The sequence below is a fragment of the Columba livia genome, chromosome 18, assembly GCF_036013475.1.
Source record: "Columba livia isolate bColLiv1 breed racing homer chromosome 18, bColLiv1.pat.W.v2, whole genome shotgun sequence".
In the NCBI taxonomy this organism is placed as follows: domain Eukaryota; kingdom Metazoa; phylum Chordata; class Aves; order Columbiformes; family Columbidae; genus Columba; species Columba livia.
The window spans coordinates 12,672,374-12,686,987 of record NC_088619.1 but is presented as its reverse complement, the minus strand read 5'-3'; the positions used below and the strand labels follow the sequence as shown (position 1 = coordinate 12,686,987).

Sequence of the window (14,614 nt, the reverse complement as noted above, 5' to 3'; positions counted from 1 at the left end):
TTGGGCCCTTGGGGGTCTGTTCCTCCCGGGGAATTCGGGTTTCATGAGGATGCTCTCGTGTGAAACGATTACTGGGTTGATTGTTTGGCTCCTGGGTTGAAACTCTGCTCTGCTCCTGCCTGGGGCTGTGTGAGCCGTTGCTGGCCGATTTCTGTCTGTCGTCCCATCCATTCATCCATCCATCCATTCTCCATCCTTCCTTCCATCCATCCAAGGGGTGACAGTTTTTAATCTAAACAAGGGCAGATTAATGTAGACACGAGGAAGAAATTGTTGTCCTGAGGGTGGTGAGAGTCTGGCCGAGGTTGTCCAGAGAGGTGGTGGATGAACCATCCCTGGAGACATCCCAGGCCAGGCTGGACGGGGCTCTGAGCAACCTGAGCTGGTGAAGATGTCCCTGCTCATGGCAGGGGGGGCACTGGGGGAGCTGGGCGGGTCCTTCAACCCAAACCATCTGTGATTCTGTGATCCTTACTGGTAGGCAAAGCTTCTGCTGCCACCGGCGTCGTGGTGGGACAAGGTATTTGGGACCTGGCTATTGTGCTGAGGGCTTGGGTTGGGTTTGTGGACCCAAGAGCTGCTGATGCCCCCAGCTCGTGAGATGCTTCCCACCTGCTCACCTTTGCCGTTTCTCATCTCTGGTGGTTCGTCTTCTCCTGCCGCTGTATTTGGCAGCACTTTGAGGCTTCGGAGCCCATTTCTGACCACAGCATCTGGTTGCACATGCTGCGGTTTAGGTTTTATGAAATTGCAGGCAGTTGAACTCTGGAGGGAAAATGGAAGAAATCCATTTTGCAATGTGACAGGCAGCGCTGACCCTGCTCTCGTTAGCAAGCCCAGAAAGAATTGCCATGGAGGTGCCTTTCTGTCTGCCCTGCCAATTACTGCTGCTCCCTTGTTAGCAGTCTCCAAATTAAAATGCAAACAGAGATGTTCCTGAAACACTTGGAGACCCTTAAACTTTCATATGAAAATGAACTCAGCTTTCCATCTTCCTTACGTGGGGTTTTATTGACAAGGGGTTGGGTTTGCTCGCTGTTGCTCTGGCAGCCGGAGAGTTGATGTGGGGTGTGCTGGGTGTCCCCAGGTCTATTCCTAATCTATGGGGCCACAATCTGTCTGGTCAAAGGGGTTTGGGCACTGCTGGTGGGACCCAGTTGCAACCCCAAGCAGCTGAACTGGGCTGTGCTGGGCACTGTGGGCAGAGAAACGAGGGAGAATCGCTTGTGTCCCCAAGCTGCATGGAGACATCAGGGGCCATTAATCATAAATGTGACTGCACCCACTTCAGGGTTGAAAAGGGCCTTTTTCTATTGCGTGGAGTGTTTAAGGTTGCACTTGAGTTATTGATTTCAGTGTTTCGAGTGGGGGATTGCCAGTGATCCTGGGCTTTGAGAGGAGCTGCAATTCAAGTCTTCTACCTGTGTGCCTGCAAGTGCCTGCAAGCCACTTCCCCTAACCCATCCCTTCAATATTGACCAGAGCCGTGCTGTTCTTTCCCCCAGAAGAGGCGGGAGGACGCGCTGCTTTGGGGATGCTGCGCTGGGGGAAGGTGGAGCTGTGTGGCTGTTTTTGGTCGGGGTCCCTGCCGACATCCCGGCTCCCGGCAGCACAGCCCCCGCAGCCTTTACACCCCGTCCCTGAGCTGCTTTCTGCCATTAGCTGGTGCGTGATGGTTTTTGTGTCCTGTGGCTTTGCAGAGCCCGTTCCAGGGTGTTTGCTGGGTTAAAGCCAGTAGGATGTTGCATGGGGAGAGCAGCATCATTGACCTTTCCAGCCATGCACCTCCAGATTTGGTACCAAGCGATCTACCCAAAGCCAGACCATCAGGTTTTGTCATCGGGATTTCTTCATTAGTTTATTCTCCTTCATTGGTCAGGTGGGGAAGAGCAGATTATTTTTTAAAGGGGTCGCTTGCTCTTAATTCCTTTTTAAAATTGGATTCGGTTCAGTTGGCAACCTATGCAAGAAGTTGGCTGGGCAGCGGGATGCAATCTGAAATCCTCATTTGTTCTGCAAGCGGCCAACTGCCTCCTCGTCCCTGGTTCACCCTTCGCTCTGCAATGCCAGGGCGATGCCATCGACACCGGGGCGTATTTCCATATAGATTAACTTGGGATTGCTGCAGCTTTTGGGTAACAAGAGCAGGATCTGCCTGTTGAGGCGGGTGCTGCATGGAGTGGGTGTTTCTCTGCTGTCTGCAAAAACACCTGGTTTTTTTCTCACCTGCTTTCCTGTGCAGATGTGACAATCTGTGACAATCTCGTGACCTTTCTGCCGTAGCTCCGCAAGCGGAGACGAGCGCGGTGGGGACTCCCATGTCCCACAATGGTTTTCCTCCGAGCTCCGCAGGTCTTCCTGTCCAAGTCTCTCGTTGCATCAGGCTTTTTTGAAATAATCAGCCCCCGTGGTTATTTCAGTTAACTCTAATTAGCGGCGTGAACTAATTAATGCAGGTTGACTTTCCCGTTCTCATTCTAATGCTTTTTTAACCCACGGACGCATTCCAATTAAGGGACTCACACAGCGACCGGACTGAAATGACTCAAAGCAATCACAGTTGGAATCAATCGTGTGCTTTCCTGAAGGTCACTAATATTTTTTCAAATTGCTGGCGTTGTGTATGCGTGCCTGCCAACAGAATGCTGACCTGACCTTACAGTAAGCATCTGAAATATCTCCAAGTGTGTCTTCATTTTGGTGTGGGCAGATTGGTGGGTACCACATTGGGAAGCATTTGATGTGCTGAGAACGGTGGTGCAGAAAACAGCCATGGGAGCTCCTCGTCGGGGCTGCAGACCTTGAGACACGTGGTCTTGACCTTGCAAGGACCTGCTGTGTTTGCATCTGCAGCTGTGCAATGGGAATAGGGGGCTTACACTGAATTTCACCCGCCTACTCGTGCCCCTGCAAGGGATTCTTTGCCCCTTGGTTGGGTTATTGCAACGCGCAGAGTCCTGCGGGCTCTGGCTGTGCCCTGGGCTGGGGGGAACCTGCGAATCTGCTGGTGCAGAAGGGTGTCCATTCTCAGTCTCTTTGTGCGTTATCCAAGTCAGGTCACGATGCTGAAGTTCCCGTCTTTCCTCACTGTGTTGTCATCAGGGTTTTGCTGGAGAACGCTTGTATTTCTACCTGCTCATGAGATGAGGTGCTGGGCTGGGTCTCCATCTCCCCGGGGACTTCAAGACGAGCACCTCGTCGGTACATCTTGTGATTGCTGGGTTAATGGAGGTGAAAGCGCCCTGATTAAACTGCAGTAGAGAGCAGATAGCAAATATGTGATGAGTATTAATAGCGCTGGTCAGACTATATTATGCAAATGATGGGAGACTAGACAATTTAGTTATTCATCTTTAACCTTTACTTTTGTTTAATATGACCTTACCCACCCAGGCTCTCGTTACCGGCTCTGGCTGTTCGGTAGAAGTTCATTTATTCAATCCAGCTACTCCTGTGTTCTGGACCTTCCTCCCCGCGGGTGCTCCCGGGGTTCCCAGCCCTGCCAGGGGATGGGGACACGGGGTCCTGATCCCCCTGTTTCGGGTAGAGCTGGTTACACCGGGTTGTAGAGCTGGTTACACCAGGCTGTACAGCTGCTGCCGTGGGACACGGTCCCTTCTCTCAGCTCTGTGGTTGTATCTCTAACCCCACATTTTCTCTCCACTTTGTGTTTTCTCTGGGTGGGCTTGAGCAGCCTGGGGACATCCAGAGACACCGACCTTCCTGCCACTTGTCCAGTGCTGTGGGGGGAAGGCTGAAATGGTGTCTGCCAGTCTTTTTTTGGCTGATGCAAATAAAGACGCTGGCGCATCCCTGAGTCACGTCTGGTTCTCACAAGCCGTGTCCAGGTTGGCAGGAATCGCTCATGGGAGCGCTGTGGTCCCGATGGCTGCAGGCTGTCTGCTCGGGTTCCCTGCAGCCTGGATGGAGAGCTGCACAATGCTGGTTCTGGCCGTCCCTCTTCTTTCTGGAGGTTATAACTGGTGTAGAATCCATTCCAAGAGAGCTGGAGCTTTCATTGGGTCATCTGGACAAGTCCCACTGACCTAACCCTGGGTGGCTGTGAGCGTAATGTCTTGATTGATGCTCAGAGGGGTTCAGTTTTGAACAAACTATTTCCCCTGCAGACTCAATCCCCATCGAAGCCGCGGTACCGTGCTGCAAACCAAACGTGTGCGGAGATCAGCCCTGCAGCTCAGCCCTCTGGCAGCAGCGCGGGTCCCGCCTGGGCTCTGCTCTGCTCCGGGCTGGCTTCGGAGGGAGCTGTGGTTATGGAATCCCATGGTTTTGCGTTGTTTATGGAATCGCATTTCCTTGTCTTTATGGAATGTCGTTTCCTTGCATTTATGAAATTGCATTTCTTTGTGGAATTGCATTTTTTGCTGTTAATGCACCTGAATTCTTGCTTTCCCTCTTCAGCCTGGTGCTTTTGGCCTTCAGCTCCTCCTAACCCTGCTCTTGCTGTTTCTGCTGGAAGTGTACATTTTAACCTAAACAACTAGAGGGTGTGTAGAGAGAAGGGGAAACCCAAAGGACGTGTGTCGCTGCAGCCGTGACATGTGCCCCGATCGGCTTCCCGACCGCACAGATGCTGGAGCAGCCCCCGGGGATGAAAACGGGAGGCGGGGGATGGGGAGCTGTGGGACAAACCTGACGTGTCTCTCTTGCCTTGCAGGGTTTCAGCGGACCCCCCCACGCGGCGTTTGCCTTGAGCGGCGACCAACGAGCGGTAAAAGAGAAATATGAGCCCGACCCTGCCCACGGCCTGGCCCACGAGAGCGAGCTGTCCATCCGGATAGGTAGAGCTGGGCTGCACCCAGGCAAGCATCCTGTCATATACCCACGGCACGGGGCGCGGGGAAAGCCCCCCGCTTAAACTGGCACCTAGACTGTCACGTATGTGATTGAAATTGGATTGGTTTTGACACGTGCATGCAAAGTGCACCTTCCCTTCTCTCTCTGGATCTGTCCTTCTGCTGGCTCCTCTTCCAAGAATCACTCCTTGTGTTTCTGCTTCAGTTCTCAAAACCGCTTGCACGGCTGTCTGTGCCTGTGAATTATTGATAATTAGATATCTCGTTCACCAGGGAAATGAAATCATCAGCTTGGCTTGAGATGTTGATTTTGCGCATAGGCGCAGCGGGCACTAACCCTGCCGAGCGCCGCCGTGTCGAGGGTACCCGTGACACCGACCCTCGGTGCCCCCCTCGTCACAGCCCGGCGCTGGTGGTCACGCTGTCACCCCTCGGCTTGGAGGTTAATAGGATTGTAGCTGCCAAAGCGTGGAGTAAAATATCTCGTTGGCAGCTATCTCCTCCTTAAATAGGTTTTTAAAGTAGTGATTTCTTGGTCAAGGTGGTGGCACCTGGTCAGACGTCCCCAGGTCCGCGGTGGGTGTGTGGGACGGGTGGTGGCCACCCCGACCCCACTGCGTGGGGATGTGTCCCACGAGTCAACACGATTTGCTGTTCCTCTGCTGAACAGCAGCTTCTCAGTAGACAAAGGAAATGTAATTTGGTGAATTAATTCTATTGCTCCTCTGCTTTTTCTTGGTTGGAGAGAAACCGAAATAGCGGTTTGCAATATCTCAAGTACAATTGGGAGCAGATTGAGACGAAGAAATGGTCCTTCTTTTTGCAAAGAATAGCACTTGCCTCTTAAATCAGGCTCTGTTATTTAACTGCATTGCTTAATTGCATGGTTCATAAAGTGTTTTGAGTCCACGGGGTTTTTCAGGACTCGGAATACCAGCTTGGATTTTTCCAAAGGGGCGGGAGGGAGTTTTGTGCCACGCTCGATGGGCTTTGGGTCCTGGTGGCTTTGGGATCCTGGGGCGAGTGCAGACGGTTGCAGCCCCGCAGGCCCTGGGGCTGCTGCAGGGCTTTGGTATTCCTGTAAGCTGGAAAGAGTTTAATTCTATTCTTCAACTTCTGCTGCTGAGACTTTGTGTTTTCATCTTCTTTAGTCGCAAACAATAACAGTGCAAATGGTTTTGAGAATAGAAAATTTCCATTAGACTTTGCTATTTTTCCTCTCTCTGGGGAAATGGTATTAAGAATCTACAATACATTAATTCTTTTATTGTCTCTTGCTATATTTTTTTGTTCTTACTGAAATGAACTCGGTCTTCTCCCAAGACTCCTCAGGCCTTCCAAGAAAGCAGCTTCCCCAGCGCCGGGCTCCGCTTGGGCTCTGGGAACACAACGGGCATTTTCAAAGTCTAATGGGTGCTAAGTGGAATATTTCAGCCTTAATCACTGTTGAATCATTAACCCTTCCTTCATATTTACATGTTTTAAAATTGCTTAAGCTTTGAAAACAACAAAAAAAATCCCAAAGCAGCTGGCTGGGGTGTTTTGCAGTTGTTTTTGCTGGTTGGGGGTGGGAGCCTGAGCTCTCCGGGGCTCTGCCCATCCAGGTCTTTGCTGTTAGAGGTTAACGTGTATTTAACATGTATTTAGCGTGGCTGTATGAGAGGCTGGGAGCAGAAGTGACCATGCGGTCCCGCTCGGGTGTTGAGATCCTTGTAGCCGCAATAAGCAAGCGAGAAGGTTTGGTTTAGACCCATAGGAAGGGAGATGGAGGAAATGCAATGCTCACACCCATCCTTTATCTGCTCTGTTGGAGGAAAAAATTCTCATTCTGCTTTTTCTGCCAGTCACAGCGTGTTTGGGTGCTTCTCTTCTTCCCCATCACCCCAAGTCTCTCGGTTTCCCACCACTTGTAAGCTGTTAGTAGCCGGGCTGGGGTGCCCTCTGTCCCGCTCCCCAGCTCCTGCGTCCCCGGGTCCCCTCCCCGCCGCGCTCACAGCCATCGATGCTCGATCCAAACCAGATTTTTAGGGGGTTTGCCAACAGCCGGCTGCCTCGCGGATGTGTGAAGCGAGACACACGTGTGCACGGGAGAGGGAGTACGGGTGGATTTGGTGTGAAAAGTCTGTGTCTAGACTTGCTATTTGACGAGTGGGATAATCACTAGACTTTAATTACTACGAAGGAAAGATAACCCAGCCTTGTCTTTAATGTGTCTGGGTAGGCGAGGGATGTAATCCGTGTTTCTCTGCCTCCCTTGGGATAAAGCTGGGGAGGGTCTGTGGTCCCTCTGGGTGCAGGTGGAGGCCTCCCCGGTGCCGCGGGGGTCCCTGGACCTCCCCAGGGCAGCTCAGCTTGCTTGAGTTTGCGGATGTTAAAACCAGGGGAAATATTTTCAGCAGGGTCACCCCGGGACTGCACGGCCAGGTTTGACCCCGTAGCTACGTGCACGGTGTTCTTGGGTAGTTCTCAGAAAGGATTTACATACAGCATCGCACCTTGAAACCCGAGCTGTGACTCATGCTCCTGTCGACTGTATATTTAACAGCGAGGCATGTTGATTCTTTATCGCATCCCGGTGCCGAATGATTCACGTCGCTCCAAATCAGATTACAGAGCGGAGTGGGAGGGCAGTGATGTTCCCCATCATCCTCCTTCGCTCTTGCTTTAGCATCCTTGCTGCCCTATGGCGGGTGGGAGATCTCGCTCCGGGAAGGCGCTTTCTTGGTGTGCTGGGGTAGAGTTCGTAGCGACGTGGCTGGAAAATGCTCAGAGTTAAATACCAAATGTTAGTTTGGTGCTCGGTTGGGAGCATCCTCAGCGGTTGGCACAGCTCTGGCTCTGAGTTCAGAGTAGTAGTTTGAGTTGGCTGCTGACCCAAACCACTGGTGAACATCTGCTGAGATACCTGGTGACCAGCAGCATCGCCGCTCGCTCATCATCTGTCCCGGACACACGGACGTCTGTGCTAAGGGGATGGGATGCGATTCTGGCATCGTGCTGCCAGTGCTGTTAGCTCAGTTGTGTTATTAAGGAGAATTGGGGCTTGATTTCGATGACTCGGTTGGCTGTTGGTGGGGTGTGATTTAGGAAATGGTGCCGTTGCATTCCCGCGCAGACGTTCAGTGAGCGAATCCAGATGGGTGTAGTAATTGGAAAAGATACTGGTGTTTGAAATAGTGTGCTTAAGAGATGAAATTTCATTAAACTTGTTACTTAAATGAGCCGTGGGCTTTGGGGGCAGCGTAGAGAAACCTCGTTACACAGAATTTGTGTTTTTTTCTGTAAAATGCTGCGGTGTCCCGGGGGCTCGGGCGCTGTTTCAGCACCAGCACCAGGCCCCATGTGGGTCCATCCTGCTGCGCTGCCTGAGACCCATTTCAGCAGCATCACCCCGCTCCTGCTCTGATCTCCTCCCTCCTCCCGAAGGCTGTCATTTTTTTCCATTTTCGCTTTTATTTTCCCCCTTCAAAGGAAGTTTTCGTGTACCAGGCTGCTGGCGCGCGGGTGAGGATGCGGACCCTGCGCACACAGCGTCTCTTTCATCAGCGCCCAGGCAGTTCGTGTCCTGTAATGGTGCAGTAAAGTTCTGATGAAAGGGAGGATGGGAGCTGGGGAGATAAAAGAGGAGATGAAGCCCCTTGGGGACCAGCACAGAGAGGGCGAGAGCCGAGCTGGGGGTTCTGGTGCGTCAGGCAGTGTATGGCGATGGATTATTCTGTCTCTGGTTGTGTCCTTGCAGCCGGAAAATACAATTTTTACCCGGTTGCTGCTGGTGTACTGGCTGGTTTCACAAAGTCCAGCCTTGTCCTGGGTTTTTGGGCTGCCCTGAGCTGTGTCTGCCCCGGTGCCAAGGGGAAAACGCCTCCGTAGAACAGCCAGTTCCCATCATAAAAGCATGAGCGCTTTGCTGACACCCTGTAAATTTCCTCCTTGTTCCCTCCTTCCCTGAGCAGGAGCAGAGACCGTGGAGCAGGGATGATTTATAAAGCCTCTCCAGCCATGAACCCGTCGTGATTCATTGGGGTAATATTCAGCCAGAGCCTTGCGTGTGCATCCGAAAGGTTCATTAAGTTATTGCAACTTATATAACACGAGGCTCCTTTGGCAAAATAGGATGTTCACCAGTTTTAGGCGGTTCCAACTGTATTTGTAATAGTGTTGACATGTTCACACGGTGCTCGGTCCAGAAAGCTGCTGCTTTCAGGAGACATCAATTGGTTTGGAGTTTTAATAGCCAGGCTTGGTGATGAACGCCTCTGGCAATGTCTGTATTGATTTAAAAACATCCTAATGCCCCTTTCTGGAGTGTTTCGAATGGGTATTGACCCTCCTTGTCAGGCTGGTTCTGTGACTGGTTTTTACAGTCATGACTAAACGTGAGTTTATATATGTGGAGTTTCAAAAAAATAAATAAAATGGGAGAACATAATCCCTTATAAACTGATTAAATGCATTCTTCCATGGAGATCTGTATCCGCTGTATTCTGGTTGCAGCCCTGCTCCTTGGATCAGGATTTTTGACTTCGGAGGGCTAAACTAAACCTGGTGGTTTGTTCTCCTGTGCTCTTGGCCGGTGTTGTCACTGGGTGTAAACTTCTTCTTCTCTTCTGCTTTCCGAGATGCACATGGAAACATCTTCCCTGCAGCAGCACCGGCAGAATGACTTCCAGGCTCCTCGGGCGCGTTTTGTTTTTCAAGATGCTCTTGAGTTAGCGATACGTTTTTAGAGGGTTCAGCTGCCCTGGAAGAGGAGGAGAGGTCTTGAGTTGGGGTTGGAAGGTTGTCAGACCCTTGGAAGAGGAGAGATCTTGAGATGGGGTTGGGAGGTTGTCAGACCCTTGGAAGAGAGGTCTTGAGATGGGGATGGAAGGTTGTCAGACCCTTGGAAGAGTAGGAGAGGTCTTGAGATGGGGATGGAAGGTTGTCAGACCCTTGGAAGAGGAGGAGAAGTCTTGAGGTGGAAGCTGTCAGAGGTTGGGGGCGCCTGAGGCTCCTCAGGGTAAGTCTGGTGTGCCGTTCGGTAGCTTTGTCCTTTGCTTTATTCTCAGTTGAACAGCGCTGTAACGAGCGTGAGAGCTGCTGGCAAGTGTGGGCAGCTGCGTTGTCTGCCCGTAGAGCCGTGAGCTGCCTCCACACTTGCTGCTTTTCATGACTGCTTAGACAAGGAGCAGCGCTGTGCCAAGAGGAAACAACGTCCCTCTCCGCCGGTGACATCTGCGCCTGTGAAATGTGCTCTTGGCGTCTCGTCCTGCTTCCTGCTGTTCTTTGCAAGTGTTGTCTTTCATGGCTTCTTGTTAACGTGTCCTTTTCCTGGGCTCCATCCAGTGTCCTCCTAAACGAAACGTGGCCAGAAAGGCTTAGCCTAGCTGCAGGCTTCTCTGGTTTAAGTCCCGCAGAGTTGCAGGAGAGCTACAGCCTGATTTCTGTCATCTCCCTTGCAAGGTGGGGACCTGCTGGTGGCATTTGGGCTTTCCAAGGGGGATGGTGGGAGTGGAAGAGCCCAACATGAAGCTGGTTTGCAAGGGATCTGGTGTTCACCAGCACTGGTGGCATCGCCGGAGGGTTGAGTTGTGCTAGCGGGTGTTGCCACGGAGGGTGCAGATGCCTCACAAGAGCTTTTGTCTGCCTTTGAAATGGCTTTTGTCTTTGAAATGGCTTTTGTCTTTGAAATGGCTTTTCCTGTAAGCCTCTTATCCTGCCCAAGTCACCGCAGGCACAGATTTACCAGCTCGAGGACATGGCTTTCCTGCTCTGCTGTTTGCTGAGGGTCTGGCTGTGGTTTTTCCCTATAAAAATGCAGGTAGTGAGCAAAGAGGGCTGGGTGGGCTCCTCACCCGGAGCTCGGTGGCAGATGAGCAAGTGTCTGTCCCACCTGTGCGGGGGGTGGGTACCGTTGTGTGACATGAGGCTGCTGCTCTGCTCTGCACCTCCTTTTATTTCAGGTGATTTGTTAATCTGCGAGGTTTATTAAAGCCTGCTGAGTGACACGCCGGGTCGGACCCACGCTCTGAAATCGGCTCTGTCGGCAGCACGGAGGCTGCGGAGAGGCTGCTGTGCCGCTCGCGGCCATTAATCAGAGGAGTCATTTCCCAAACTGAGCCTCGTTAACTCCGTGCAATATTATCAAGGAGCTTTAATTTCCTGGCTTCACCTGACAATCTGTTAAGTCTTTTTAATTCTGCGGCTGTATAAAACAGGTTACTCAGAAACTCATTTCCAGCCCTGGCCTGGTGATGCCGGCAGCGCCGGCGGCTCCTGCGCGGTGCTCCGGGGGGTGGTGATGGTGCTGGCGCTGTAATTAGTCCTCTAGTAATAACCCTTCTGATTAAGCAAGGTAATAGGGCATTAAAACATGACCCCAGGGACATCTCTGGAGGTGGGTGTTGCATCAAACCCGTGTCTTGCTGGCATGGGGGGCTGGAATCCCGAATTCCCGGTTCCAGGCTGGAGGGGGATTAGCACAAACAAAGTTTGGGAGAAACACCCTCTGCTGCAGCTGCAGCCGGGAAAACCTGCATTTCAGGGTTTATTAAACCGAGCTAACAATCACTATCATTGCCTCTGGAGCGGCCGTTGTTTTGGCTTCGCTCAATAAGCGCAGTAATTCATTTATTTTCTAGCTATGGTTCTTTAGTTGGATGGGGATGGGAATAATTTTTAGTCACCCTAAGGATACGTTGGAGGAGGGAAATGGAAATGAGGAGCTCTAGCAGTTGCTCTGCGTTATGGCAGCAATATTAGCGGAGGAGCGATGCCAGGGCATGTACCATGAAGCGTGGGAAGGCCATCGCTGGTACCGTGAAGGAAAGGGAATAAACTGCATCCAAAAAAAAAGAGCTATTCCCCACATTAAAACTAAACAAACATTTTAAGGGTAACGAAGTGTATAAAAAGCCGTAGCCCAGCTGTGGCACCGGGGATTGAGCGCGGCCTCAGGAGTGTGATGTGGTCTGCAAGGGATGGGAACAGCCCCAAAACGGAGCCAGGGAGGGCACTGGAGCGGTCCTGGCGCCCCGTGTCGGTGCACAGTATGGAGACAGATGCATGTATATATTTATATATGTGTGTGTATACTAATATATATCTATTGTAATCGTGTGGTTCTGGTGACGCTCTCAGGTGACCTCTTCTCTGCGCTGTGGCCACCGCGGGATGTGTTTAGGGGACAGCCTGTGCTGCTTTGGGATTTTTTATGGTTGCCCCATGCTCGGTGTGTGGCGTGGACGGGCTGTGCCGGGGGCATCCCGGCTCTGCCGCTGCTTCCCGCGGCTCTGAGCAGTCACAGACCTCCCAGCAAAGCTGCTGCTCTCCGGGTGCACAGAAGGGCACGGGGAAACGCCACAAAATGTGCTTTTATTGCCTAAAGCATGAAGTGTTTGTGCGGGGCTTTCTGCTTCTGCAAGGCTGCGCAAACGGTTCCTGAGCTGCTGAGACGGCAAGAACTCGGTGGGCGGGCAGCCCATGTCCTGGCTGGGACCGCTGGGCGTGCGGGTGCTCGAATGCCATGGTGGAGCTGAGCCCGCACCCCGGAGAGACGGATGAATTGAGACTTTGATGACATGTAGGGTTTGGAGCTGGTGGGTCGGGGCTGGGAGCTCTTGGCAGGGTCTCCTGCACCGGAGGAGGCTCTGCCCGCTGGGTTTTGCTCTTGCGCACCAGTTTGGCTCCAGTGTAAATCGCTGCTGGGGATGGAGCTCGTCCTGCTCGGGAGTCAGGAACCTCGTTTCCTTCTGAAGGCAGCGGGTTTGTTTTCCCGAATCACTGATTCTGCTGTGATTTCTGCTGGTGATTGCTTTCCCATCTGATTTCAATTTCAACACGTTTTCATTCCATTTCACTGTGTCCTGAGACAGTTGTTCATGTCCAGGCCTCTTTTTTATCCTTTTCCATGTGGTATATGGCACAGGATGATGAAATATGCCTTTTCACTAAAAATCAATGTTTTATTTCCTTCCCCTCACCAGGAAGCTTTTCCCAGATACAAATATTGATTGTTCAGATAAAAGCCAAGTTTACACTGTAATTGCTCTTTAAACCAGTGGGGCTGGTGGGTTTACACTATAATTGCTCTTTTAATCAGTGGGGCGGGTGGGTGCTGGGTGGGAGCCATGGAACGGGGCTGCTCCTTGGACAAAGATGTTTAGAGACGCACCAGGTGTTTGCCATCTGAAGTACTGCAAGAATATGTTGAAGAATATTCTCTTTGGTGCCATTGGGGTGACTTCAGCGGTATTTTCTATTTTCAGGGTTATTTTCAGAGCACACACGTCCCAAGACGATGACTGGGCGGGAGGGAAACGCTGCAGCGGGCAGCGCTGCAGGGCAGCGGGAACTGGTCCCATCGCTCCCAGCGCTGGGGTGACCGTGGGTCCAACCCACGCTGGGGTTGGGGCGGGAGATGCTGCGCAGTTACAGGGTGACTTTTACATATTTGAAGGAAAAAGCTCTGCAAGGGGCAGAGGTAATGAGGGCTCTGCTCCTGCCTCGCGCCGAGTCCCTGCTGCCTAATAAGACAGAAGCTGTGATTGAAGCTTTGTTGCTGCCTGAACTTTTGCAATCGCTCTATTTAATTTGAATTTTTCAGCATCTAAAGAGAGGGAGCTCCTGCTGGTGCCGTTCCTGAGAAGCAAACCTGACCTGCAGAGTGTTCCCCCTTCATCTGCCTGGCTCCTTGAAAGGGAGAACAGCTTTGCAGCAGCTGCCCTGCCTGCGCTCTGCCTGCTGCTGCATCCCCAAACCTCCAGTGATGCCCAGGGGATGCGGCCAAAGCCGTGTGCTGTGGCTGGGACACGCGCAGGGGCAGATGGGCACACCAGCAATCCCAGTCCGCGTGGTTACCAGGAGAGCTGCTGGATAAATAACCCCAATTAGCGAATGTCTTTCTGCTTTTCATGTAGGCACCGCCAGGCTGAAATGACTTTTAGTTTCAAGCTGCGCTGTGTAATGGATGAGCTGCTCAGGGATCCTGTCTGTCACGTCACGTCCTTGCAGCGGGCTGGTGTCAAAGAGGGCTTTGTCTCATCCCAAAACAGGGGCAAATAGCATTCAGCCTGGCTGGGTGGGTTATATGCGGTTCGGGGCTGTTTTTCCCTTGGCAGCACAGAAATAGGCTGTGGATGGCTGGAGCGGGTGCAGGACGCGGTGCTGTCCCCCCTGCACCGGGAGTCACTTTGTCCAGGTTTGGATGCGCAATAGCTGCAGTGGATGGGCAGGGGTCTCAATGGGGCTTTTCCTCTCTCATCTTCCAGCGGGCTGTGGAAGCAGGAGGGTTGGTGGGGCTGGAACAGCCCCAGCAGCCGGAGCAGGAGCCAAGCCTGGCAGCTGCTGCGAGGGAGCTGTGACAAGAACACGGTCCCCAAGCGTCCCCGTCCCCAGGGACTGGGCTGGGGACACCGATGGCAGCAGGGCCTTGGCACTCAGCTTTGTGGGAGCTCTGCAGAAAGAGGTCTTCTATTTTTAATTTTTAAAGACTTGGTAGTTTCTCATCTGCATTTGTTGTAAGCTTGAACTAAACTATTTTTTAAGCGGTGTTGTCTGCAAGTCCCGAAGCTCGAGCATATTCACTGACATCTGTGTGTCACTACGTAGCTCGCCCAGGGCCCCCGTTTTGTCCTGGCGGGTGATGCTCTCCCTGCACGTGCTGCTCGATGGTAACTGGGACCTCGAGGGCGTGTGGGGAGAGGGGGCGAAGCTGAGGCTGGTTCTCTTCAAAGCCCTGGGATGGATCTGCGGCAGCAGATGGTGCGAACCGCCTTGAAGTCAGTAGGAAATAGCACTGAATCCGCAATGACGTGTGATTA

General features: G+C 52.3%; 1 protein-coding gene across 7 annotated transcripts in view; it reads left to right on the top strand.

The window, feature by feature from the left end:
* Positions 1 to 14,614, top strand: part of SLC39A11 (solute carrier family 39 member 11) — a 133,382-nt gene that overhangs the window by 22,233 nt on the left and 96,535 nt on the right. For 6 of the 7 annotated variants that reach the window (XM_065035053.1, XM_065035058.1, XM_065035054.1 and 3 more), the window contains one exon: positions 4,676 to 4,820. In XM_065035053.1, the coding sequence (XP_064891125.1) occupies positions 4,676 to 4,820 (145 nt within the window). The remainder of the gene's footprint in view (positions 1 to 4,675; positions 4,821 to 14,614) is intronic. The other variant, XM_065035059.1, reaches the window with a different exon arrangement.